This window comes from Gossypium raimondii, chromosome 5 (genome assembly GCF_025698545.1).
Source record: "Gossypium raimondii isolate GPD5lz chromosome 5, ASM2569854v1, whole genome shotgun sequence".
NCBI lineage: Eukaryota > Viridiplantae > Streptophyta > Magnoliopsida > Malvales > Malvaceae > Gossypium > Gossypium raimondii.
The window spans coordinates 233,734-257,037 of NC_068569.1; the positions used below are offsets into that span (position 1 = coordinate 233,734).

General features: G+C 33.4%; 3 protein-coding genes and 1 long non-coding RNA gene across 10 annotated transcripts; 3 read left to right on the top strand and 1 right to left on the bottom strand.

The window, feature by feature from the left end:
- Nucleotides 1-3,866: 3,866 nt before the first annotated feature.
- Nucleotides 3,867-5,006, bottom strand: LOC105767637 (uncharacterized). Its single transcript, XR_001125559.2, has 2 exons — nt 4,829-5,006; nt 3,867-4,053 (listed from the first exon to the last, which is right to left on the bottom strand). It is a non-coding gene; the product is annotated as an uncharacterized LOC105767637 (long non-coding RNA).
- Nucleotides 5,007-9,707: 4,701 nt separating this feature from the next.
- LOC105769261 (uncharacterized) lies at nt 9,708-15,128 on the top strand. Of its 7 annotated transcripts, none has more exons than XM_052631143.1 (5): nt 9,712-9,873; nt 10,194-10,320; nt 10,413-10,464; nt 11,702-13,434; nt 14,677-15,128. In XM_052631143.1, exons 4-5 carry the CDS (start codon nt 11,720-11,722, stop codon nt 14,681-14,683), a joined length of 1,722 nt encoding a protein of 573 aa, XP_052487103.1. In that variant the 5' UTR covers nt 9,712-9,873; nt 10,194-10,320; nt 10,413-10,464; nt 11,702-11,719; the 3' UTR covers nt 14,684-15,128. The 7 variants fall into 7 exon arrangements, with proteins under 7 accessions (XP_012445228.1, XP_052487103.1, XP_052487104.1 ...); XM_052631144.1 differs by having other exon boundaries at nt 9,714-9,873; nt 10,203-10,320; XM_012589775.2 differs by having other exon boundaries at nt 9,716-9,873; nt 10,174-10,320.
- A 709-nt stretch (nt 15,129-15,837) lies between these two features.
- LOC105771321 (transcription factor bHLH35) lies at nt 15,838-17,089 on the top strand. Its single transcript, XM_012592745.2, has 5 exons — nt 15,838-15,996; nt 16,086-16,257; nt 16,338-16,529; nt 16,611-16,781; nt 16,862-17,089. Exons 1-5 carry the CDS (start codon nt 15,905-15,907, stop codon nt 16,949-16,951), a joined length of 717 nt encoding a protein of 238 aa, XP_012448199.1. The 5' UTR covers nt 15,838-15,904; the 3' UTR covers nt 16,952-17,089.
- A 131-nt stretch (nt 17,090-17,220) lies between these two features.
- LOC105769931 (RNA-binding KH domain-containing protein PEPPER) lies at nt 17,221-22,449 on the top strand. The gene is made up of 6 exons (XM_012590904.2): nt 17,221-17,972; nt 18,287-18,536; nt 20,505-20,653; nt 20,752-20,976; nt 21,587-21,781; nt 21,943-22,449. The coding sequence occupies exons 1-6, from the start codon at nt 17,703-17,705 to the stop codon at nt 22,111-22,113; spliced, it is 1,260 nt and encodes a 419-aa protein (XP_012446358.1). The 5' UTR covers nt 17,221-17,702; the 3' UTR covers nt 22,114-22,449.
- The last annotated feature ends 855 nt before the right edge of the window (nt 22,450-23,304 follow it).

Here is a 23,304-nt window from a genome sequence, read left to right on the forward strand (position 1 = left end):
GGATTTATAAATCAGTTACTTTTATGTTAAATTATTTTGTATTAATTTTTCTATTTTTAAAAAATGTCGGTTGAGAAATAACCTATAAGAAAATAATAGTATATTCAAAATAATAATAATTGTTAAGACCTAATTATTTTACTTTTTTTACCGGTTGAATAATCAATACGAAAAAAAAAATGGCCTGCAAAAGCCAAAAATACAACACAAAAGTCCAAATGCTTACAGTGGGCCAAAGTTCCACTATAACAAAGTCGAAGGAACCTTAGCTACGAAGTTGAATTGTAACTTTGTTTGTATTCTTTTTATCAAGAATAAAATTTTTATGTTCATTTAATAAACGAACAAACACGAATAGAAGTATATTCAGTTTATTTATATTTACTGAATAAACTTGTTTAAAAACTTATTTATTTATTAATGATATTTTCTTATAAAAATTCCATTAGTATGTACTAATAAAATTATCTTAAAACTAGTCTATTGTTCCATTAGTATATATTAATAAAATTATATTGGTTTGTATTTTTCATTTATAATATAATTATTAATATTTATATTTGACTATTTTATATCTAAACAATATATGTGTATGTATTTATTTTTTCTTTGTTTGTTTATTATTTATTAACATTGTTCGTGAACATGTTTAATTATATATTCGTGAACATGATCGTTTAATGTTTGTGAACATGTTTGATTAAGTTAAATGAATATGTTCGTGAACATTAAATAAGCGAACATGGAACACACGTTCAAGTTCAATTCATTTATGGCCCTAATCATCGTTGATAGAGAAGATTACTTGAGAAGGCTTGAAGTCGTTACTAAATACAAATACACCAATGGCATGTAATGCCTCAAAAGGGATGTCATGCCACAATAAGCCATAAAAGGAGCTCTGTAAATCACCATGGTGCTATAAGAGCCGACGCCCAAAGAATGATTACACTATCGATAAACGACTATAGCCACCAATCGCAAGATTTGGTGCGATGAGAATCGTGCTCTAGCAAGGTCCATGGTGAAGGCGGCGCAAGAAGATAGAGAATGAGGCAACTAGAGAGGTTGGGGAACACCGGGCTTGGAGGCTCCAAGTTGGAGCCACATGTGGGAAGGGAAACTCTGCAAGACAATCGGCAAAAGGCTCTCAAATCGCCGGCAAAAGGCTCCAAGCTTGTAAACCTATATTTTATGAATGGTTTTTTTAAATAACAGGGCTAATTAATTGGGTAAAGTGTACAATTGATCATCAAACTTCCATAACTTTTCATTTTGGACATCAAGAAATAAAAAAATTCATTTCAGGCACTGCTATTAAAAACCATTTCATTTTAAGCATAACCGCTAAAAACTATTTTCATTTTGTTCACTCGTTTTCCTTTTAAAATTAATTTTATTTTTTTTAAAAAATTGAGTTTTATACAAAATTGAGTTACTCAATTGCGAGATGAAACCCAAATAAAATGATTTTTAACTCCGATTCCTAAAATTAAAATTTTATTTTTCGATGTCTCAAATGAAAATTTATGAAAGTTGGGTCACCAATTATGTAGTTTACCTAATTAATTTAATTAAATTCATAATTTTAAGTAATCAAAATATCATTGTCTCAATAAACATAAAAATATATAAAATACTAATATAAAACTATATATTAATACTGTAAATTTTCAGTATTAGTTAAAAATTAGGATTTGTTGTATAGTTTAAATATTTCAGTATTAGTATTTTATTAATATAAGCTAGGGTAAATTATACGATTTGTCATTCGGCTATTAGTGTGTTTTTGATTTGGTCACGGGACTAAAAATTATCATTTTGTCACCAATGTCATCATTTGTTTTTGTTTTGGTCATTCTTCGTTAAATCATTAATGAAAAATATGACATTATTATTTTTAATTAGTATAACACATTTAGTCCTCCTCACCTACACATTTTATCAATTTAATCCTAATTCTAAATAACTGAACAAATTTAGCTATCTACATTTACTGTTTCTATCAAATTAGTCCTATTCTCTCCATACCAATCGCTATTAGTTAATTTCGTTTATTCTCTCTATTTTTGTGGGTTGTGTAATTATTGGAAAGAAGATTGTGTGGGTTTTTACAAAATTATTATAAAAATAAAAATAACCAAAATATTATAAATTTTTTTTATTTACCAAAATATTATAAATTTTTTTTATTTACCAAAATATACCCAAAAAAAAAACCTGACACAACCTGATCAGGCCAATCACATTGGCGGCACCAAAGGTGCCAATGTGATTGGCGGCACCAATGGTGCCAATGGACTAAAATGTTAGTTAAGGGTAGTTTTAAGGACCTGACATACAAATTTACCATTTTGAATTTTGAAAGTTAATTGCTGCTGCTGTGCGCACTAAAATTGAAATATGGCTAATTGACTTCTACGCCCTCCTTGTTTATTATTTTCTTTTTATTCCCCTTCAACTCACTTTTTTATTTAATAACTCTATTTTAATTTATTAAATTTAATAGTTTATGTTTATAGATAAAATAGTTTATGTTTCCATTATTTTTTCCTTTTGATTTAATATTAGTTAAGGAATATATTAAATTTATAAAATTAAAATAGTTTAATTTAATAACTCTATTTTAATGTAATAAACTATTCACATTTAATAACTCTATTTTAATTTAAAAAATTAAACTAAACTATTTTAACTTTAATCCTCTGAATTTAATATATTCCTTAACTAATATTAAATCAAAAGGAAAAAATAACGGAAACATAAACTATTTTATCTATTTATAAATTTAATATATTCTTAATAGACTTATAACATAAACATGTTAGACTAAATAATGGAAACATAAACTATTTTATCTATTTATAAATTTAATATATTCTTAATAGACTTATAACATAAACATGTTAGACTATTTTAATTAAAATAGTCTCTTAAGATATTATGAAGCTACAAATTTTATATTTCAAGAAATTTTATATTTTAAATGAAAATAGAGTTATTAAATGAGAATAGTTTATTAAATTAAAATAGAGTTATTAAATGAGAATAGTTTATTAAATTAAAATAGAGTTATTACTTAATTAGAATTCTAAGTATCTTAATTATCACTTAACTAATATTAGATTTAATTAAAAAAATTAATAGAAATACCAGACATGCCTTATTGAAAAACCAGAAGTAATAATAAAACTAATCACCCATGATGATGCTTTACTTTTTGTATGGAAGCTGTCACAAAGATTTTGGAGACCTTTGAAAAGAGGTCGGGACAAAGGACAAGTCGATGGTCTATTTCAGTCCTAAAACCCCCAATCCGCAACGTGAAAGGCTGAGTAATTTGCTGAAAGTGAAGGTGGTGAACAACATTGTTAGCTATCTCGACCTGCCCATCCAGGTTGGTAAAAAGAAGGTGGCTGCTTTCAAAAACATTTGGATTGTGCTGCCAATAGGGTAAACAGCTGGTTAAAAAGATTATTATTGAAAGGTGGCAAAGAGGTTTTTATCAAATCAATCCTTCAATCTATCCCTACATATGCTTTCTCGGTCTTTTTTGCCCCAAATGGCGTCATTGAGGAGTTTCTTTCTCTGATCCGTCGGGTGTGGTGGGGGGGAAGGAGATGAATAAAGGTTGGAATATGCTGGCTTGGGACCGGATGTGCTACCCGAAGGGTATGGGGTGTAACAACCCTATACCTGGTCTAATCGTACTGACCCAATATAAGGCTATTACATTTGGTGCCAAATGGTTATAGCTAGATATTGTTTAATTAAAACATTTATACATAGCATTTTAACTTACCAACCATATTTGCAAACATACATATAGTTTTACTAATTCATTTCATATATATACCAAAATACGTAAAGTACTTAAAAATAGATAGAAGTCCAAGAGTTTACATTTTAGTTCCTAACACATGGAAGCATAACTGACTGTCTATGTACATGCCATTTTAATTCAAAATATGGTACCTACTTTTGAAGCTCTTGAGGATGTGATGAGATGAGAGATCTTCTATCCTAACTTTACCTCTTCGAGACAAACTGTACCTACGCGTTAAAATTAAACGCGTTAAGTCGGTGAAGGCTCAGTAAGCACTACAAGAAATAAACAGATAAATAAATATAAACAAAATATGTCAAACTCTTTCTGTTATTACGTATTTACGTACGTATAAGCTTCATAAAACTTACCTTAGCATTTTAATGATTCGCTTTTATCCACAAATCATAATCTTAGCCCAAAGTAGATTTTATAGAACACACCGGATATACGGAACAAACACAGAGGTGCATTGGTATGCACTAATGAACAGAGAGCACTAAAGTGCTATACAGAGAGCACAGATGTGCTAAACAGAGAGCACTGACGTGCTAAAATCAGATAGCACCAACGTGCTAGTAGTCAGAGAGCACTAACGTGCTAATAATCAGAGAGCGCGCTAAAGTTCCTTAATGGCATGCCACTAATATCCTGGTAGTTCTAAATTCCATCTACTTGGGCATTAAAACTGAATCTCATTCAATTAAATACTTTATAGAATTATTTCGAAAAAGATTTCTCATTTCTCCATCATTACAATTTAGTGCACATTTCACAATTCACAATTATCACACCATTTTCACATATATATACTTTTGTCACAATATTTACTTAATGTTCAATCAATATACCACTATATACTTTCCATCTATAATTTTCTTTACAAATTTCATAGTTCCATAATCTTTTATTTTACTTTATTTTATTTTATTTCTAAATAATTCTATACTATAATATAGGCATTTAAATAAAATAATTAAAAAAAAACCTTGTAGTACTTACAACAAAAAGGTTGAGATGATATCTTCCTTCACTCCTTAGCCTTCTATTTTCCTTTTTCTTCAATTAGGTCCTTTGCTTTCTTTTCTTTCTCAATTTGAAATTGAACCTTAAAAACCCTAATTTTCTTCTTTACTTTTTCTTTCTTTCTTTCTCCCCTGTTTCTCCCCTGTTCCGTTTCGAATTCTATTCTGTTTCTTTCTTTTCATTTATTTTTCTTTTGTTTTATATATATAATAATAATATAATATTGTAATAATATAATATAATAACTTACTTATTAATTAAATACCATAATATATAATATATATATAACTTAAATTAAAAATATCTTAGATATTTCATTTGTTATGCCGCCTCAATTTTAGAAAAGGCATAATTTCCTATTTGGTCCTTTTAACTTTCTTTAATTTATAATTAAACTTTCACACATATTTCAATCTAATCCCTTTTCCTAATTACTTCCAATTACATCAAATTCTCATAGTCAAAACATAATTAGACACACAACTAACTTAGTAAATATTTATAATAAATATTTACAAATCATTCTTGGAACAAAGTCCCGATAATGCATTTTTTTATTTAATCTATTTAAATAAATTTTACCATATAATCAATAAAGTTTTATTATCAAAATTTTCACGCAACCTTCCTATCATAATATAGACCATACCACAATATTAAAATAGATTTTCTTTCTAGCTCGGATTTGTGGTTACGAAACCACTATTCCGATTTACTAAAAATGGGTCATTACATGGGGGGTATGGGTTTTAGGGAATTAAGACGTTTTAACGTGGCATTGCTTGGCAGACAGGTGTGGCGCCTTATAAACTGTAAAGAAACGCTTTGTTTTAGAGTTCTTAGTGCTAAATACTTCCCGGATGGTGACGTTCTTCACCCTAAAAGGGTTAACAAGCCGTCATTCACTTGGCAGAGCATTAATAAAGCGGCTTGCTTACTGCATGAGGGTTTCGGGTGGAATGTTGGAAACAGTAGTAAAATTGATTTGAAGAATGAGTACTGGGGTTTTGAAGGGTTGTCGGGTGGTTCCATTTGTATTGATAGAGAGAAGATCCACGAAAGAAAGGTATGCGATCTTATGAATAATTCGAAAGATAGTTGGAATGAGAATAGGATTAAGGAGATTTATGGTAATTGTTTGGGGGACCAATTTTGTAAAATTCCCATTCTTCCTAATGGTCCCGAGGACTAGCGGACTTGGTTTCATAATCCTATGGGATTTTACACTGCAAAGTCGGCCTATTCTTGGATGACTTTGAAACATGTTGGTTTTGGCCCTCATCGCTTCCTCTGGAAACTTATTTGGAAGCTCCAAACTTTGCCTAAGATCAGAATTTTTTGCTGGCGATTGGGTCACGATATTATCCCTACCTATGAGAAAATTTCCAGCATTTGGAGGGATGTTAACAGTTTGTGCCCGAGATGTGGAATGGATAAGGAGACTCTTATTCATGCGTTGAAGGATTGTCCTAAGGCCAGGGCGGTGCTGGCTTATGGTGGCCTGAATAAGAAGCTGCTCGATGGAAGCTATGGTCGGTGTGTGGATTGGATTGAGGACGTGACTCGTATGTTGAATAGGAAGGCTTTTTCTGATTTTATTACAACATTATGGAATATCTGGAATAGTAGGAATAACAGGGTTTTTCGAGATGTGGAGGAGGACGCCAAAATTATCTGGGATAGAGCGGCTTCGTTGTCTAGGGATTTTCGTATTTTTAACCTGTTGGAGAAACCTATGATTCCAAAGCCTGTTGTGGAGAAAGGTTGGCAGAAACCTGGTCCAGGGACTCTTAAAATCAATTTTGACGCTACTGTTCATAAAAAGAAAGCTTATTATGGCCTGGTGGCTAGGGATTCTGATGGTTTTGTGCATGGCGGGTGCGTAGGTTGTGTAAAGAAGGATTTAAGTGTGGAATGGGCAGAATTGCAGGCTTTGGAAGAAAGCATTAATTTTGCTAGAATAAATAATTGGAAGGTTGTGGCGTTGGAATCTGACTGTGCAAATTTAGTCAATCGGTTCAACAGCAGGCAGAAGGATTTGACAGTGTCAGGCTACAGGTTGAGGGAGATCCAGAAGCTTACTACTTACTTTAGTAAGTTTACTATTACTTGGGCCCTGCGTTGTTGTAACAAAGTGGCTGATGCACTTTGCAAGTGGGCTAAAATTAAAAACTGTTATTTGGCTTTTAACTTGGAATATCCTTCGGATATCCATGACCTTGTTTTGAAAGACGCTATTAATTGAAGTGTGTTGACCTCCAGGTCTTTATCAAAAAAAAAGAAAAAATAAATTATAATTATATTATATACTCTTAATAACTCTATTTAGTAAATTTTTTAAATAAACTATTCTCATCAAATTATCAAAATAATACATAAAATGCGAATTAGTTTATACTTTTTTAAATAGCTTTATTTTAGGTAAAATATATTTACTTTAATAATAAAATAAAGGGCTTTTATGAGTAAAAATCATAGATTAAGAGCTTATTTAACTACAAAAATAAGTTGAGGGCTTGTTTATTAAATAAAAAAGTGAGTTGAAGGGGAATAAAAAGAAAATAATAAATAAGGAGGGCTTAGAAGGCAATTAGCCATATTTCAATTTTAGTGCGCCCCATACGCACAGCAGCATCAATTCACTTTTAAAATTTAAAATGGTAAATTTGCATATCAAGTCCTTGAAACTACCCTTAACTAACATTTTAGTCATTTGGCACCATTGGTGCCGCCAATCACATTGGCACCTTTGGTGCCGCCAATGTGATTGGCCTGATCAGGCTGTGTTAGGTTTTTTTTTTGTTTTTTATTTTTTTGGTATATTTTGATAAATAAAAAAATTATAATATTTTAGTAAATAAAAAAAGTTATAATATTTTGGTTATTTTTTATTTTTTTATAATAATTTTGTAAAAAACTCAGATTGTGTGAATGATGATAAATCCAAAGACTTGTTCACCTAACCTGTCAAAAGGGTGGAGATTATTTACCTGACATTTTGAATTTTATTTTTAATAATCAAAATGATAAATAATTATTACAAAAATACAATAAATAATCAGATATTATTTCAAGATTTAAAAAGATTTTAAATATTAATAAAACTAAATATTTAACTTCTGTTATAATGGTATGATCTTATATCAATTCCTCGATTTATATTATGTTTAGTTTAATTGTAAAACATTAGTGAGTGATATTAAACTTTTTTTAAGAAAAAGCATGGAGTATGCCAAAATAACTGAGCGTTTTATTTGTGCTTTAATATTTTTCAACGCGTTATGCACTTTATTTTCTAATTTGTAAGCGGGGTAATTGTTATTTTGAGTAGCTCCTACCAATATTATAATATTTGGGTGAAAGCTCTCAAGCGGCTATTACCAATGTTTTTTGAGATTATCATCCACATTATCCTAATCTAATTCCATAAATTAGACAGGTAATAAATCAAATTAAAAATTCTTATCAACCCAAAACTTATATATAATAAATAATAAAATGTATGGTTTGAAACCAATTATGAATATATACACAGCATTAAAATATAAAAAATTAAATTTAAACATGCAAATACATATCTAAAATACTAAATGCACTACAAATTTTTTATCACGATGTTATCATCAATCTTGAGATATTGGTGAGTTAATTTGTGACTCCAACTCAATTAATTACATTATCAATGTAATATATACAATTGATGAAAATAATAAATTATGTATAATATAATTAAAACATAAATATATATTAAAATAATGTTTTTGTTTAGTGATAAAGTTAATATTTTAATGTAAAAACGTGGGTACAAATCCAATCACATACAAATCCTTTATTGGGCTTTTTAAAAATAAAAACATTGAAATATTTTTAATAATATAATCTATTTTAATCACGGAAGAGTATTTTCGTAATTTCTCTAATCGAGTTTGTGTTACTTAACTCGTGACACCAAATCAATCAGAGCTTAAATAATAGTATAAATTAACTAATAGTAGAAGGTACGGAAAGAATAAGATCAAAGATAGAAATTATAAATATAAAAATTAAATTTATTAAATTATTTAAAATTAAGACTAAATTAATAAAATGTATAAATTACACCAATTCAAAAGAATTTATAATCTATAACCATATATTAAAAGTAGTGTACAAACTATGCCTCTTTTTAAACAAACAAAGCTCTCCTTTTTGATATTTTAAAATAATGATATAATTTCAGTTTTAGTCTTTAAAATATGCTAAAATTTAAATTTACTTATTTATAAACCTTATGCTGACATGTGGCACATCCATTATGCTTTTTCTTTTTCATTTTGTAACATTATTTGGTCATTTTAACATAGATTTAATCATTTTCACTTTAAATTTTAATACAATTTGATTTTTATATTTTATAATGTTATTATTTAATTAAAATAGTTAACTTTTCAATTAAAATGATATGTGATTAAATATAATTTAAAAACGAATTTTTAAATCTAAAAAATAAAGAGATAAAATTTTTAAAAACAAAAGTAGGATATTTAAATTTTAAATATACAAAGTGTAGAGATTTAGAGTCATGGATGTTTCAACTGAACCAGATTGACCGGGATGTCAATTTAAAGAGGGGCATCGGATTAATTAAACTGTGAATTGGTACAAATCAATTCAGCTAGACTAAAAATAGATTCAACTAAGTTTTTTTTTTATAATTTATTTAATGAAATAATATAAACCAACGAGACAATCAATCAAAGAATATTTTAATTTTTAAAATTTAACTTTATAATTAATAAAAAATAATTAATTAATTCAACGCTAAATATCGGTCAATCATATTAGTTTGGTGATCAAAATAGGAGCAGGTTTAGTAATAGTATAGTTTACCCTAAACTAATTAATGCGTAGGACTTTGGGGGGAAGGCGTAGTATTACCTTGGCGGGCGGGTTCTCGATCCTCTTTCAACTTTCCAATCGATACCATTTGCATCCTCCTGCCTTTTTGCTTCTCAAAATTGAAGCTTTGGAAAACCACGCAGGTCAGCTTCTGGTGCTACCCTTCCTTTTCTTGGTTAATACCTTACTCATATTTATATAATAAAAGATATGGCGATTTTACGGTTTCCCTTTGCTTGTTTTCCTGCTTCTGTCGCCTGGCTTTTATGTTTCCGGTAAATCGGTTTCTTTTTCGATTTAGTTATGTTTATTGTAAATTGGGTTCTTTTGAATTTATGATAGTTTTTGGGTTGTTTCATTATTCAGAATCATGCCCTTCTTAAATTTGAATTCAAAATATGTTGGAACCTGCTGTTGCAGTTTAATTATTTGCGTTGTTTCAGAAATTTGGCTCTATGTTTAGTAATTTCAGAGCTTTAATTGGGATTAGAAAGCATCCAATCTCGAATGAGGGAGAAGAAACCCGGATTCGCGGTCCACACTAATAGAGCTCCCGACTTGAAATTTGATGGTTTTTTACTTGGTTTAAGGTAAGGTTTAGAGGGATTTGATTTAGGCTGAAATAGTGCTGGAAGTGAAGAATTGGAACAAAGAATTTGTTTTCACAGTTCAATTTCCTCAGGCTTCACTTCTGGGTTCCAATGTCATGAAGGATTCGCACCTGCTTTAACCTTGTATGGTTCATTCTACCGCTTCAAATAAACGATAATTTCTCATTAACTTGTTTAAAAAATTAAGTCCTAAATAAGACTGACTTCTATTCCAAATAAAATAGATCTTTTGTTTCCCAATGCTCCTGCCAGATCGTTCTCTTATTTTGAGAGTTATTTTTATGCATAGGTGTAATGTCATTGCATTGATGTAGTTTTATTCTTCACTTTTTTCCCCTCAAATTCGTTTTTTTTGGTAATTTGACATATCGTTTTTGTTTATTGATTTTCTTTCTTTAAAATCTGGTAATGGTAACTCTTGCAGTCTTAGTCATCTCTTATTTAAAACCTTTTTTTTCTTTACTTTTTTTTAATGACTAATCAATCTTTTCTTTGTATATTCTTTGTCTTGGTTGCTTTCAGGAGTGACGATTTCTGTGTAATTGATATTTTATTCTATTTGTTGTCTATTTGTCAGTGTAGGTTAAAAGGAAAAAAAAAATCAAAACTTGTTATTGATTCTTTTTCATTTTATCATGACCGAAAAAGACCCAAGCCACTTCATGAGATTTTCTTCTATTCCTTAGTGTTAACCTATATTACTCGGTGTTGAGTGTGAGTATCAGATATAGGTTAGATTTTCTAAATTTTTTGCTGTATTTGGAGGATCTTTGGAGTCATAAACTCATATGTATGACAGTATGTGTGTGTCAAACAGGTGTGCGTCAAGAAAAATGTAGAGTCCAAGCAATATAGCTGTTAAGAACATCTTGCTTTCCTTGTCAGCAGTGATTTTTTTTTATTTTTTATTATTCCTGCTTTTCTTTTGAATTTTGTGTGTTAATCTCATTGATCTCATATCCAAGGAATGTCCAGTTTAATTTTGTTGTTCCCTTCTTTGGATGAACTTGTTCTTTTCCAATGATCTAGAATTATATTAAACCCCCCCCCCTCTAAACATCTCCATTTCTTTGAAAAAGCTTTGAAAAAAACAATCTTGAAATATGTAATGGTCAAGCTAGTCGTATGATTCTTCCTTTCTTTTCTTGTATTACCCTTTGGTAACTAGTATCCCTACAGTTAATGTCAGTGGTAGTGTTATTTCTTCTTCCTTTTCCCATTAATTTTTGGTATTGATCCTATCTCCAGGTCACTTTTCAAATAAAAAATGGGATAATTTCCCAGTTTTGCTTTTCTGATAATCTAGAAATACATCTTAATGACAAATACCCTAACTAATATTTCTGTTTATATGTATCAGGCTTTCAAGAAGCCATCCATGGATAGTCTCCAAATATATGCAGATAATAGTGATGAGGAAGACCTAAGTCACCAGCCATCTACTCTGTCTGCAGACTCTTCACCTCCACGGCTCATCCCCTCCAAATCTGCAGCACCAAAGGTTGATGACACAATGCTTGCCCTAACTGCAGCAGAAGCACGCCAAGCCCAATCAAGGCCCATTGATCCAACCCAGCATGTTGTTGCCTTCAATCCAACCTATGACCAACTCTGGGCTCCAACCTATGGCCCAGCTCATCCATATGCAAAGGATGGCATTGCCCAGGGCATGCGCAACCACAAGCTGGGATTTGTTGAGGATGCCTCCATCGACTCTTTTGTTTTTGATGAGCAATACAACACCTTCCACAAATATGGTTATGCGGCCGACCCTTCAGGAAGCAACTATATTGGTGATTTGGATGCTTTACAGAAGAATGATGCCATTTCAGTCTATAACATCCCACAACATGAGCAAAAGAAGCGAAAAATTGAGAGGGAGAAGGATGAGGATGAGGTTGATCCAACGGAGATCGATAATCCAGCTACTGATGTTTGGTTGATGAAGAATAAAAGGAGTCCTTGGGCAGGTAAAAAAGAGGGGGTGCAAACAGAGTTGACAGAGGAGCAAAAGAAGTATGCAGAGGAGTATGCAAAGAAGAAAGAAGAGAAAGGCCATAAAGGTGAGAAAGGCGAGCACGTGGTGGATAAGACTACCTTTCATGGCAAAGAGGAGAGAGACTACCAAGGAAGGTCTTGGATTGCACCTCCTAAGGATGCAAAAGCAACGAATGATCATTGTTATATACCAAAGAGATTAGTACACACTTGGAGTGGGCACACAAAAGGTGTTTCAGCTATTCGGTTCTTCCCCAAATATGGGCACTTAATTCTCTCTGCAGGGATGGATACTAAAGTGAAGATATGGGATGTGTTTAATTCAGGAAAGTGTATGAGGACATACATGGGCCATTCTAAGGCAGTAAGAGATATTTCATTTTGTAACGATGGCACTAAATTTTTGACTGCTGGATATGACAAGAACATCAAGTACTGGGATACTGAAACCGGGCAGGTTATTTCTACTTTCTCAACTGGGAAGGTTCCGTATGTAGTTAAGCTTAACCCTGATGAAGATAAGCAGAATATTCTTTTAGCGGGTATGAGTGATAAGAAGATTGTTCAGTGGGATATTAATACCGGACAAATTACACAAGAGTATGATCAGCATTTGGGGGCAGTGAATACCATTACATTTGTGGATAACAACCGGAGATTCGTTACATCAAGTGATGACAAATCACTTCGAGTGTGGGAATTCGGAATTCCTGTTGTTATCAAGTATATAAGTGAGCCTCACATGCATTCTATGCCATCTATTTCGCTTCACCCCAACACAAATTGGCTTGCAGCTCAAAGTTTGGATAACCAAATTCTTATTTACAGTACCAGAGAAAGATTTCAGCTTAATAAGAAAAAAAGGTTTGCTGGGCACATTGTGGCCGGCTATGCTTGCCAAGTCAACTTTTCACCAGATGGACGCTTTGTTATGTCTGGAGATGGAGAGGGTAAGTGCTGGTTCTGGGACTGGAAGAGCTGCAAAGTTTTTAGGACTCTCAAGTGCCACGAGGGAGTTTGCATTGGGTGTGAGTGGCATCCTTTGGAGCAAAGTAAAGTTGCTACTTGTGGCTGGGATGGCTTGATTAAGTACTGGTGAGCAACCTTTTGTTTGATGGCTGTTTTAGTTGGATAGTTTTGTTGTTGTTCTATATATTTATGTTTGCGGCTGCCTCCTCTTTTTTCTTCTTTTGTTTTTTCCTTTCCTTTTTGGGAAATAGGATCATTCTTTAAAATATCATGAACCAGTTAGAAAATTTTCTACTGAAGAAACCCTTTATCAGGATTAGTCAATACAATCTAGACACATTATGAGGAGCATATCACCTCTAATTATTGTAGTTCAAATAATCAATTACAGTCCTGAACTGTGTAGAACCCATGAAGATATTATGTTGAACCTATTCTCTTAAGTGGTGCACCCCTACGTAATTCTGTCTTTAGATTAGATCATTGCAGGGGGGAATGCTTCCAACATTATGAGCCACATAGTTCTTAGTTCCACCAACATATTTACATGATAACTTTGTACGATATTGCATACTGCAAAGCAATTCCTCTTTGATAGGAAGAAGACACTAGTCTCTTGCTAATCTCTGCCCTTCCTAGACCAATAGCTTCTGCCAAGAGAGACTTGCTGCCATTATTTATACTAGTCATGCTTTAAGAAACAACACAGCAACTCCTGCATATCTATTCTACTACTCAAAACAGCCCCATCAACCGCTATCCACCTAGAAAATTCCTTGGCTTGTTGGCAAAAGGGAGCTAAGGTCTCCCCTTCCTTATTTGCTAATCCCATCACAAATGATCTTATAATAAGTCCATGTGATGAATAGGACAAAGTGGCTCTAAATTTGGTTGATCATATGACCCATCTCTCTCTACATTTTTTTTAGCAAGAAGATCATTGATCACTAAGGGTCACACAAGCATTTCTAAATCCTTAGTATGAATGGTTAAAGTAGGGGCAGGGGGGACGGGGAAGAGTTTTGAAGGCAGGACCTTCATTTCAGAGGAGATGTAGATACTAGATAACCATTAAGGCAATTCCTCAGAATGAAGGAAAGAAGCGATGTAGATTGGATAGAGTTAAGGCAATGCCTCAGCCACTTTGTAATTGCCAGAGTAGAGCAGATGGAAGCAGGAGAAGTGACATGGAAAGAGACTGGGGAATGTTATCCAAATCTTATTTGTTTGCATAGCTACCTATGTTATTGTAGTTGCATTTAATTGTTCACATGGGCGTTAGTTGCATTTGATTATAGTAGTTTATTCCATTTAGAACTCGATTAATGGCAGTAAGATGCAGCCTAACTTGTGCTACTTGTTTTGCAGGGACTAACTTTGTTTAGCAGACATTCATATGGTGGAGGCAGCCAAGTCATGAAGTTTAGAAATGGGCATCTCAAGGGTTGAAGTTTGTTTGTAGAACATTATGTACACTTACTAGCCTGCCAACTTTTTTTTTTCCTATAAAAAAAAACCCTTATATGTGCAACAGTAGGTGCATTAAGTCATAAAAAGTAATGAAACCATAATACTCTAATCACTATTTTGAATGTAGGGGGGAAGGTGCATATAAAAGATGTGTGTTGAAGTGATGGATGCATGCATTTTTCCCAAATATGGGAAATGCATGAGCCTTGGGATGGAAAGACCACCGACCAATGTCCATGTCCCAATATATATTTATATAATATTAGAATAGTCGTACGTCGTAATACATGTATTTTGGTCTAATTTAATTTATAGTCAAAAGTGGTGCTATTTGCAGTCGTTCGTTCTTACCCCTGATCCCAATTCTTGTGTTTTTTGCTAAAGTAGTTCGCACTTTGAAAATTTTATCACGGCTAATTTTTATAGTTATAAATCTGTATTTTTAAATCAATTCAAACTAAATTAAAGAAAAATCGGGCATGAAATTAATGTCCAGGACTAAACTTTAATGTTTTTTTGGACATACTAGGACTAAACGTACGAATTCGCGTAATTAGGACGACCATTACCTTAAAAGTCAAAGCAATGATTCTATCCATTTATCTTTCATTTATATATATATCTAAATGAAATGAATTCATCAAAATAACCAATATAAAATTTCTTATATATAACTTCAAATTAATTCTTTTTCTTATATATAAAGTTTTTTTATTATAATATTTTACCACAAATATAAAATAACTTTCAAAAGTGAAATTTTGGCAAATAAAAAAAAAGTATTTTAGGCAGAATGATTGAATGACTAAAAATAAAAAATAAAAAACTATTGTAAGAGGTTCTGGGAAACATCAAGGTCCCAATAGGAATAGGGATGTGAGACACGAGGGGAGCGCAGAGTGAGGTGAAGTTAAAACAAGGTAGGAAGGAGCAGTGGAAATGGAAATTATGGCTGATGCTTCTTCGTACGCGTCCGAAGCTTAATGGATTGGACCCACAAAAGAAACGTTAAACACGCCATCCCCCATTCATTCCTATAAATGTTTTAAGGTCGTTTCTTCTTTTTCTTCTTCTACTCTAAACTCTTCAACTCAAGCTAAACAAATCTCTTCTGTCAAGTATATACATGCTCTGGATGGAGAATATGGAGAATGTTAGTGAGGAGTACAACCAAAATATCTGGGAGCCAAACTATGTGTTTGAAAACGAAGAATATAGGTAGGTAGGTAATGTTGATGTTCAGTTGAATTTCGTTTTGGTTTATTAATCCTTACTTAGCAATTAGTACGTGTCGAATTGAAATGAAGCAGTTGGGCAATGGATGAACTGTATGATAATGATTGTTCAAGTTCTCCGGATGGAGCACCCGCTTCTGCCTCTCTCTCCAACTCTAACAACATCCTTTCCGAGCGAAACCGAAGAAAGAAGCTTAACCAACGCCTCTTTGCTCTCAGAGCTCTTGTTCCTAATATTACCAAGGTCATCCCTCCTCCTCCTCTCTGCTCTTCCTTTTTCATCATTTTTTAATTACAAATATTGGGTTGATTGAAACTGGGCAGATGGACAAGGCTTCCATCATCAAAGATGCCATTGACTACATCCAGCAACTCCAAGAACAGGAGGCAACACTCCAGGCCGATATTATGGAGTTGGAGAATAACAACAATAATAATCCAAAGAACCACGACCTACCAATGCTTCTAACATCCAAGAACACCAGCGTTTTCGATTCCCCTATCCAACTTCTTCAAGTATACCTAACCCCTGTCTCTCACTTTCTTTCATAGATTGGATCTACTACTAGTATTCATTTCTTCTTCTAAATGTTGCAGCTCAACGTGACGCCCATGGGAGACAACACACTACTGGTCAGCATTACATGCACGAAAAGGGCAGACACCATGCTTAAACTCTGTCAACTTTTCGAATCATTGAACCTCAAGATTATTACAGCCAACCTCACTGTTGTCTCTGCCAATCTCTTTAACACGCTGTTTATTCGGGTATCATATATATCCTTCTCCTATAATATTCTTTGTTTTCTCCTAGGTTAATTAATTTAGACAATGATAAATGCATGCAGGCTGATGAAAAGGAGAAAGAAGAGTTAAAAATGCAGATCCAAACTGCCATTGCAGCTTTTAATGGTCCACAAACTCCTATCACCATCTAATCAAAACAACATCTCCTCCCTCTTGGCTATCTGCTTTGATGTATTGTTTTCAGCTTCTGCTGGCACACGCCTTCACATCGATCCACTATGTTTGAGTTTTTAATTATTTAATTTTAAGAAACTTTATTTTCTGTTCTATCATTTTGGTTGGTTGACTTTGGAATGGTTTCAATATGACAAAGCCAAAAGAATTAAGAACAAATATAGACGCAACTTCTGATCTTTTAAGGTTATCGAAAAATAATTTATATTAATAATACCAACTCAATTAAAAAAAACATTTAAATTTTTTTCTAAACAGTAATAAATATAAATACTATTTTATTTTTAATATAAAATGTTTAAATAACTAAAAATTATACCTTAAAATAAGTTGAGTAATTTCGAATTTGAAGAAAATAAATGTTTTGCCTAAAATAAATATATCAATTTTCTTTCCCTCGCACATAGACAGCTTATTACACCGGTTGGAATCAAATTTTTAACCTTTTTAATGAAATGGGACGGAATCCGTTGGATTACTGGTCCGGTTAAAACAGCGAGTGAGGTAATCTAGTTTTTAATACATGCTGTTAAGCTTAAATGGAAAAATAATCATCACAAATTAGAAGTGGAGTAAAAGCAAATGATTTATTGAAAGTTTCCATGGGCAGAGGTAAGACGATATTTATGAGCGACATTTTTAGCTTTCTAGCGAACGATCGGAAAAAGTAATCTTTCAACGGAACACCTCTTGCCTGTAAATTTTCCCATGGAAATTGCAAACGCCACGGAGAACGGTTCGGCCAAGACTGAGCCTCCCACCACCACCGCCCAAAACCCTTCAGAAGCAGCTTCCCTTAATCCTGCAATAGAGAAGTGGCCCGGATGGCCAGGCCACTGCGTGTTTCGGCTGATTGTGCCAGTTTTGAAAGTGGGGAGCATAATTGGCCGCAAAGGGGAGCTCATTAAGAAGATGTGCGAGGAAACCCGCGCTCGCATCCGCGTCCTTGATGGTGCTCTTGGCACTGCTGATCGCATTGTAACGCTCTTCTTCCCTCCTTTTGTCTTTGGAATCAAATTTGCAAAAGATTTCACCACCGTCGATTTTTGGTTCTGAGCGAAGCGAAGTTAAAATTTTTTAGTTTTTAATGGTATCAAAGCAGTTACTTTTTCGTTTTGCCATTGAAGAAGCTAAAAGCAAGTAGTAATATGTAACAACTTTTTAAAACCATAATGTCTTAGGCCAAGTCTCTATACCTAAGGGTGTGTGGCAAAACAATTGGAGTCTTACCTAGGGAGTAATTTTGGATTTCACTTTGTGACACTTCTTTAAAGTATTGGCTTTCCTTGTAGGTGCTAGTATCAGGGAAGGAAGAACCAGAGGCACTTCTTTCCCCTGCGATGGATGCTGCTCTAAGAGTTTTCAAACGCATCTCTGGGTTACCTGATAACGAAAGGGATCCTAAAGCAGCTAGAGCTGCATTTTGTTCAATCCGTTTGCTGGTAGCATATACACAAGCAATTAATTTAATTGGAAAACAGGGCTCTGTAATTAAGTCATTACAAGAGAGCACAGGTGCATCTGTGAGGGTGTTGCCAGCAGGTTTGTTTTGGACGCTTGAAAACATCATTTTAATTCATAAGACTTCTTTGGGTTCGCTTTCTTGCTTGGTTAAGCTTTTAGGTGATAGGACTTTGAATAGATAGAATAAAATGGAATTGATCGGTGTAATTTGAATGCTCTCATCTTATTTTGTGCAACATTATTCATGTAGGTTTAGACATGAAATGTACCTCAAATTAATAAAGTCCTGGCTAAATTCTGCATGGTTTAGTGCATTACATGGTAAATGATTGAAATTCCAAGCTTCATTGTTTGCAATTTTATGTATGCATATATGAGCATGTATGTACATCCTTCATTTATCTATGTCTAGGGGAATTCATGTGCTTTGGTTGTGTATTTGTGTCGGGTAGAGGGCTTTGTTGGAAGGGGCTATTCTGTCCCTTGTGAATTTTAATAAAGATTTAGATAACTTAAGGGGGGCTCATTTTCTGATTGCATGTCTTCTTGTACCATCTTGCCTCGGCGGAGTTAGGGTTGTCCCTTTCAATTACAAAAGAAGGTTAAGTAATTATTAATTTTGAAGTCCATTTCCTTTCTTTCAAGTCATCTTCTAAGCTTGTGCCTTATTACTGAAAGGATTTCAGTTGCCTGGACAACTTCCACCATGTGAAGAATGTAAATGAACTTTTTGATTGGTGCTTCTTGAATCCTGTTAATTTGAGATTCTTACCTTGATGGTGCACATGGTTTTGTAGATATGCTTAGCTGAAAACCCATTTTTCCAGAACTTGGATAAGATATTGCTACCTTCCTGCATGATGTTAGTAATACTCTAAATGACTGGCTTATGCTAAACATTATCAGATTGAGGAATCAGCATGTCTCCATCTTAGGCTGCAAAGTCCAAAGTTCAGACTGTTGGTGTGGCTGTTTGCTTTACCTTTTTGATTCTTCGGTACCGTTCATATTTGACTACTATTTAACTCAAATCAAAATGTGATGTCTGGTTCTGGAGGATTCTACACTCCCCATCTATTAATAAAAAATGTGCAGCATGAACAGAAAGGGGATTTTGTCAGGACTCACTTTATGAAGTTGTTTAAGATGTTGCAAACTGTTAAGAATGAATCCAAGGTTGCATAAGGTTCCCTATGAACTTATCACGTACAATTATAGCGAACTGATGCAGGCAGAAGTGAGGAACATTTTCTAGTGCTTTGAAATTTAAAAGAGCTCTTCACCTAGGAGGAGCAAATAACATTGGTTCAAAATACAAATTATCATATTTTTGTATCTACTTGGTTCTGTCGCGCTTGCATTTTGGGGGTATGTATTTAGCACATTGACAAACATGGTATCGTGCCCATATTGGCAACTAAGGGGGTTGGTGGTTAGACTGTGACTACCTACATTGTCGATATGTCTATTGTAGAGTCATGGTCATGTAAAAGTGGTCAGAAGAAGAGTAAAAAGAAAAAGATCAAAGTGAAAAGGAAAAATGGGTGATTTAATGCAGGCATGTGTTAGACATAATAGGTTGCCCTTTTGATCGGGTTATAAATTATTAATTGACTGAGATTGTTTTGGACCTTGGTTATTTTCTTTAATTAATAATGGGGATATGTTGGTAGCCCTTTGCCTTGGTCTAAGACATGAGCTTTAGAGTAGCAATTTGGGCTATTAACAAGAACTATTGTTTTTTGAGCTGCATGCAAGCAACTTGACCATAAGCCTGTTGTTGTATTCTATGTTGGAAAGCTAACCCTTAAATTTGAACTTTTGCTCTTCATCTCTTTGATGAATTTGTGATGCTTTTGAAGTAATATTATAAAAATAAGATAGATTTATATTTCGTCCTCCAATTATTTTAGACCACCTTAGTACTGTAAATTGTACAGTGAGTCCAAGCATTTGTATCTTAATTTTGGTTCAAGAAGTGTCCATAAATAATAGGCTTTCAGGTTGTGAAAAATTTACAATGACATGGTATTGTCATGATAGCAGATGAATTGCCATCTTATGCGGCAGCATATGAGAGGATTGTGGAGTTGCAGGGAGAAGCCCTGAAGGTTCTTAAAGCTCTTGAAGAAGTGGTGGGGCACCTGAGAAAATTTTTGGTTGATCACAGTGTTCTTCCTCTTTTTGAAAAAACGGTAAGTTTGATTTCTGTCAAACTGTTGTTATGTGCACTGCAATTGTTTCTTCTAAGTGGCATTGTCTTCCTTTGCGGAATAATGCAATCATCTCTCAGGATCTTCAAGCAGAGACTCGGGCTGAAATTACGGCTTCTCAAAGTGGAATTGGTATCGATCTTCCTGTTACAGCAAGAGGGGATTCTTTGTTCCTTGAACATGAAACACAGTTGGAGTCACGAATTCCATCTTCTGGAATTTCTTTCTATACACAGGATCCCACGCTTTCGGCAATATATTCTTCTTCTGGACTTGTTCGATCTGTTGTTCCTATTGTCACACAGGTATGTTTTTGTGTGTATAATTCCTGTTTGCAAAGGGGCAAAGGTGAAATTAGAGATTTTGAGGTCAAACAAGGAAGAGAAAGAGAGTAAGTGGAGATCAGATGGAAAATTAGAGGCCAGATGAAATTGGACAGAACAGGAATAGGGTAATTAAGAGATAGAGAAACAGAGAGAACAAGGAGAGAGAACCAAGTTCAATACTCCAAACTCTCAGTAATTCTTAGCCTAAACCTGGTTGAAAGATAATCCATCAAAGTATCTATAGGCACAAGCCAGAAAATCTGAATAACATAAACTTAAATGTCAAATAAATCTATAAGCAGTAATAAATAACCCCAAGGTGATTCTCCATTATGTTAAATGTTAATAGAAAAAGATGAGAGCAATATTACTTTGAGCATCTTTTTGGTTTCATTCATGCCCTACTTGGTCTGAAGGCAATGCGATTTGAGTTGCAGGCTTGAATGTAGAAAATTTTCTCTGTTATGCATATTCATCATTATGTACTTTCAGGGTTATCTACACCTAGAGTTTAGTGTCTTCATTCAATCTATATGTACACATATTGCCTTATGTATTATCAGTTCGCTTGATGCATACTTGGTATCAGATTGCTCAAACAATGCAAATACCATTTTCTTATGCCGAGGACATCATTGGGATAGGCGGAGCTAATATTGCACATATTCGCCGCACTAGTGGAGCTGTCATAACTGTGCAAGAGAGTAGGGGCATGTCTGATGAAATAACTGTGGAAATTAAAGGTACCTCAACACAGGTTCAGTTGGCTCAACAACTGATTCAGGTACGAGGCTTTTGAGATTGACTTATTTGTTAGTTTAGACCCAACAAAATTGAATTCTTTGGCCCGCTATGGGGGCTCTTTTCTTTTGGTAGTTCTCTTTAAAGGGTGTATGCATTAGAGAGGTACATATGAGGGGTGATTAAAGTTTTTGGTTCATGCAGGAATTTATGAGCAATCACAAAGATCCGGTAACAAGCGGCAACTATAGAGACTCAAGTTATAGGTCCTCGTACTCTCAGATGGGGAGCACATCTTCACTATCAACGCAACCCTATGGCGGATATGGGGGATCTTCTTCAAATGTAGGTGGCTACCCTACTTTTAGGCTTTAAGGTCTTATTCTATCTGGGTGATTGCGGGATTGAGGTTGAGATAGAGAATGGTAGGCATAGGAGTGCAGGATCAGTCAGTTTGTGAGTGTTAGAATAGAATTTTTGTTGGGGGAGTATTATAAGTAAAATTAGTAGAGTTATCACATATTCGTGCTTTCTTCTTCATTCGAAGTAACGGTGATACCATATGGGAGAAAGATTGAAGAAATAGAGTTTCAATTCAAGCAGTTTGAGGCTGCGTAGAAGATGATTGGTATAAACTAGTGGACACATGTTTCTTAGTATTAAGATTTTTAGCTGAAATTATTAAATACCACTCACTCAGTTAATCATTAATTAGTTTTTTCTTAACATATTTGACGAATTACCATAAGCAACGCATGGATGGAATTTAATATAATATTATTTTTAGGGGAGAAATTTTATCCATTTTTGAAACAAACTAAGTACATTCATCCAAAATTATTTTTGCATGGACCAGATTTCCTAGACACCTATCATGATATTTCCAGATGCGGTTCATTGGCATTTCAACAAGTTCAAATACCACCGCCTACAAAATCTATCATCAAACTTGTCTTCTCTGTCTGCAGCCCAATTCTCAAGTTTGCAACCTTTTTCTTCTTTACATAAATATAATATTTCAGAATTTTAACATGTCGTTTTAAAACCGACTTGATTTAAGAATTAAGATACTACAAAGAGATGGTTTTTTGTAAAAAAAATTATAAGGGAATTGCTAGAGTGCTATAAAATGAAAATTTTAATATTTTTTAACATGGAAAAGTAAAAAAATCAAAAAACCTTAAAACCGGACAGTGATTATCCAGAACTAAAGGCTATTCTTTGTACAGGATGACTATAATTCACCATGCCCTGCTTTCTACTTTGCCCATCCAATAAGACAAAACTTTCAAAAATAAGATATGAATCTATCTTTTTATGCAATATAAAATTAATAATTAATTCATTATACAAATAATGAGGTTCAAAAGCAAGCTCGCATTTTTGGAATTTAAATGGATAACACGAAGACACTTGTTGAAGCAATAAAGAAAGAAGTAAAATTGATGTATGTAAAATATCTTGGAATGAAGGAAACACCTCTGACCCTCATCAACTCAAAATATCCTATACCCATTTCTTTTAAGAAAAAAAGGATGACACTTTCTAGAGTCCCACCCATTCTTT

What these genes read in the sequence shown, in the direction of transcription:
- LOC105771321 (XM_012592745.2), top strand. Translation starts at nt 15,905, where the DNA reads ATGCTCTGGATGGAGAATATGGAGAATGTTAGTGAGGAGTACAACCAA. An exon ending in TTTGAAAACGAAGAATATAG is followed by an intron (nt 15,997 to 16,085) that starts GTAGGTAGGTAA and finishes ATTGAAATGAAG; the next exon opens with CAGTTGGGCAATGGATGAAC. An exon ending in CCCCTATCCAACTTCTTCAA is followed by an intron (nt 16,530 to 16,610) that starts GTATACCTAACC and finishes TAAATGTTGCAG; the next exon opens with CTCAACGTGACGCCCATGGG.
- LOC105769931 (XM_012590904.2), top strand. Translation starts at nt 17,703, where the DNA reads ATGGAAATTGCAAACGCCACGGAGAACGGTTCGGCCAAGACTGAGCCT. An exon ending in TTGGCACTGCTGATCGCATT is followed by an intron (nt 17,973 to 18,286) that starts GTAACGCTCTTC and finishes CTTTCCTTGTAG; the next exon opens with GTGCTAGTATCAGGGAAGGA. An exon ending in TTCCTCTTTTTGAAAAAACG is followed by an intron (nt 20,654 to 20,751) that starts GTAAGTTTGATT and finishes ATCATCTCTCAG; the next exon opens with GATCTTCAAGCAGAGACTCG.
- LOC105769261 (XM_012589772.1), top strand. Translation starts at nt 11,693, where the DNA reads ATGTATCAGGCTTTCAAGAAGCCATCCATGGATAGTCTCCAAATATAT.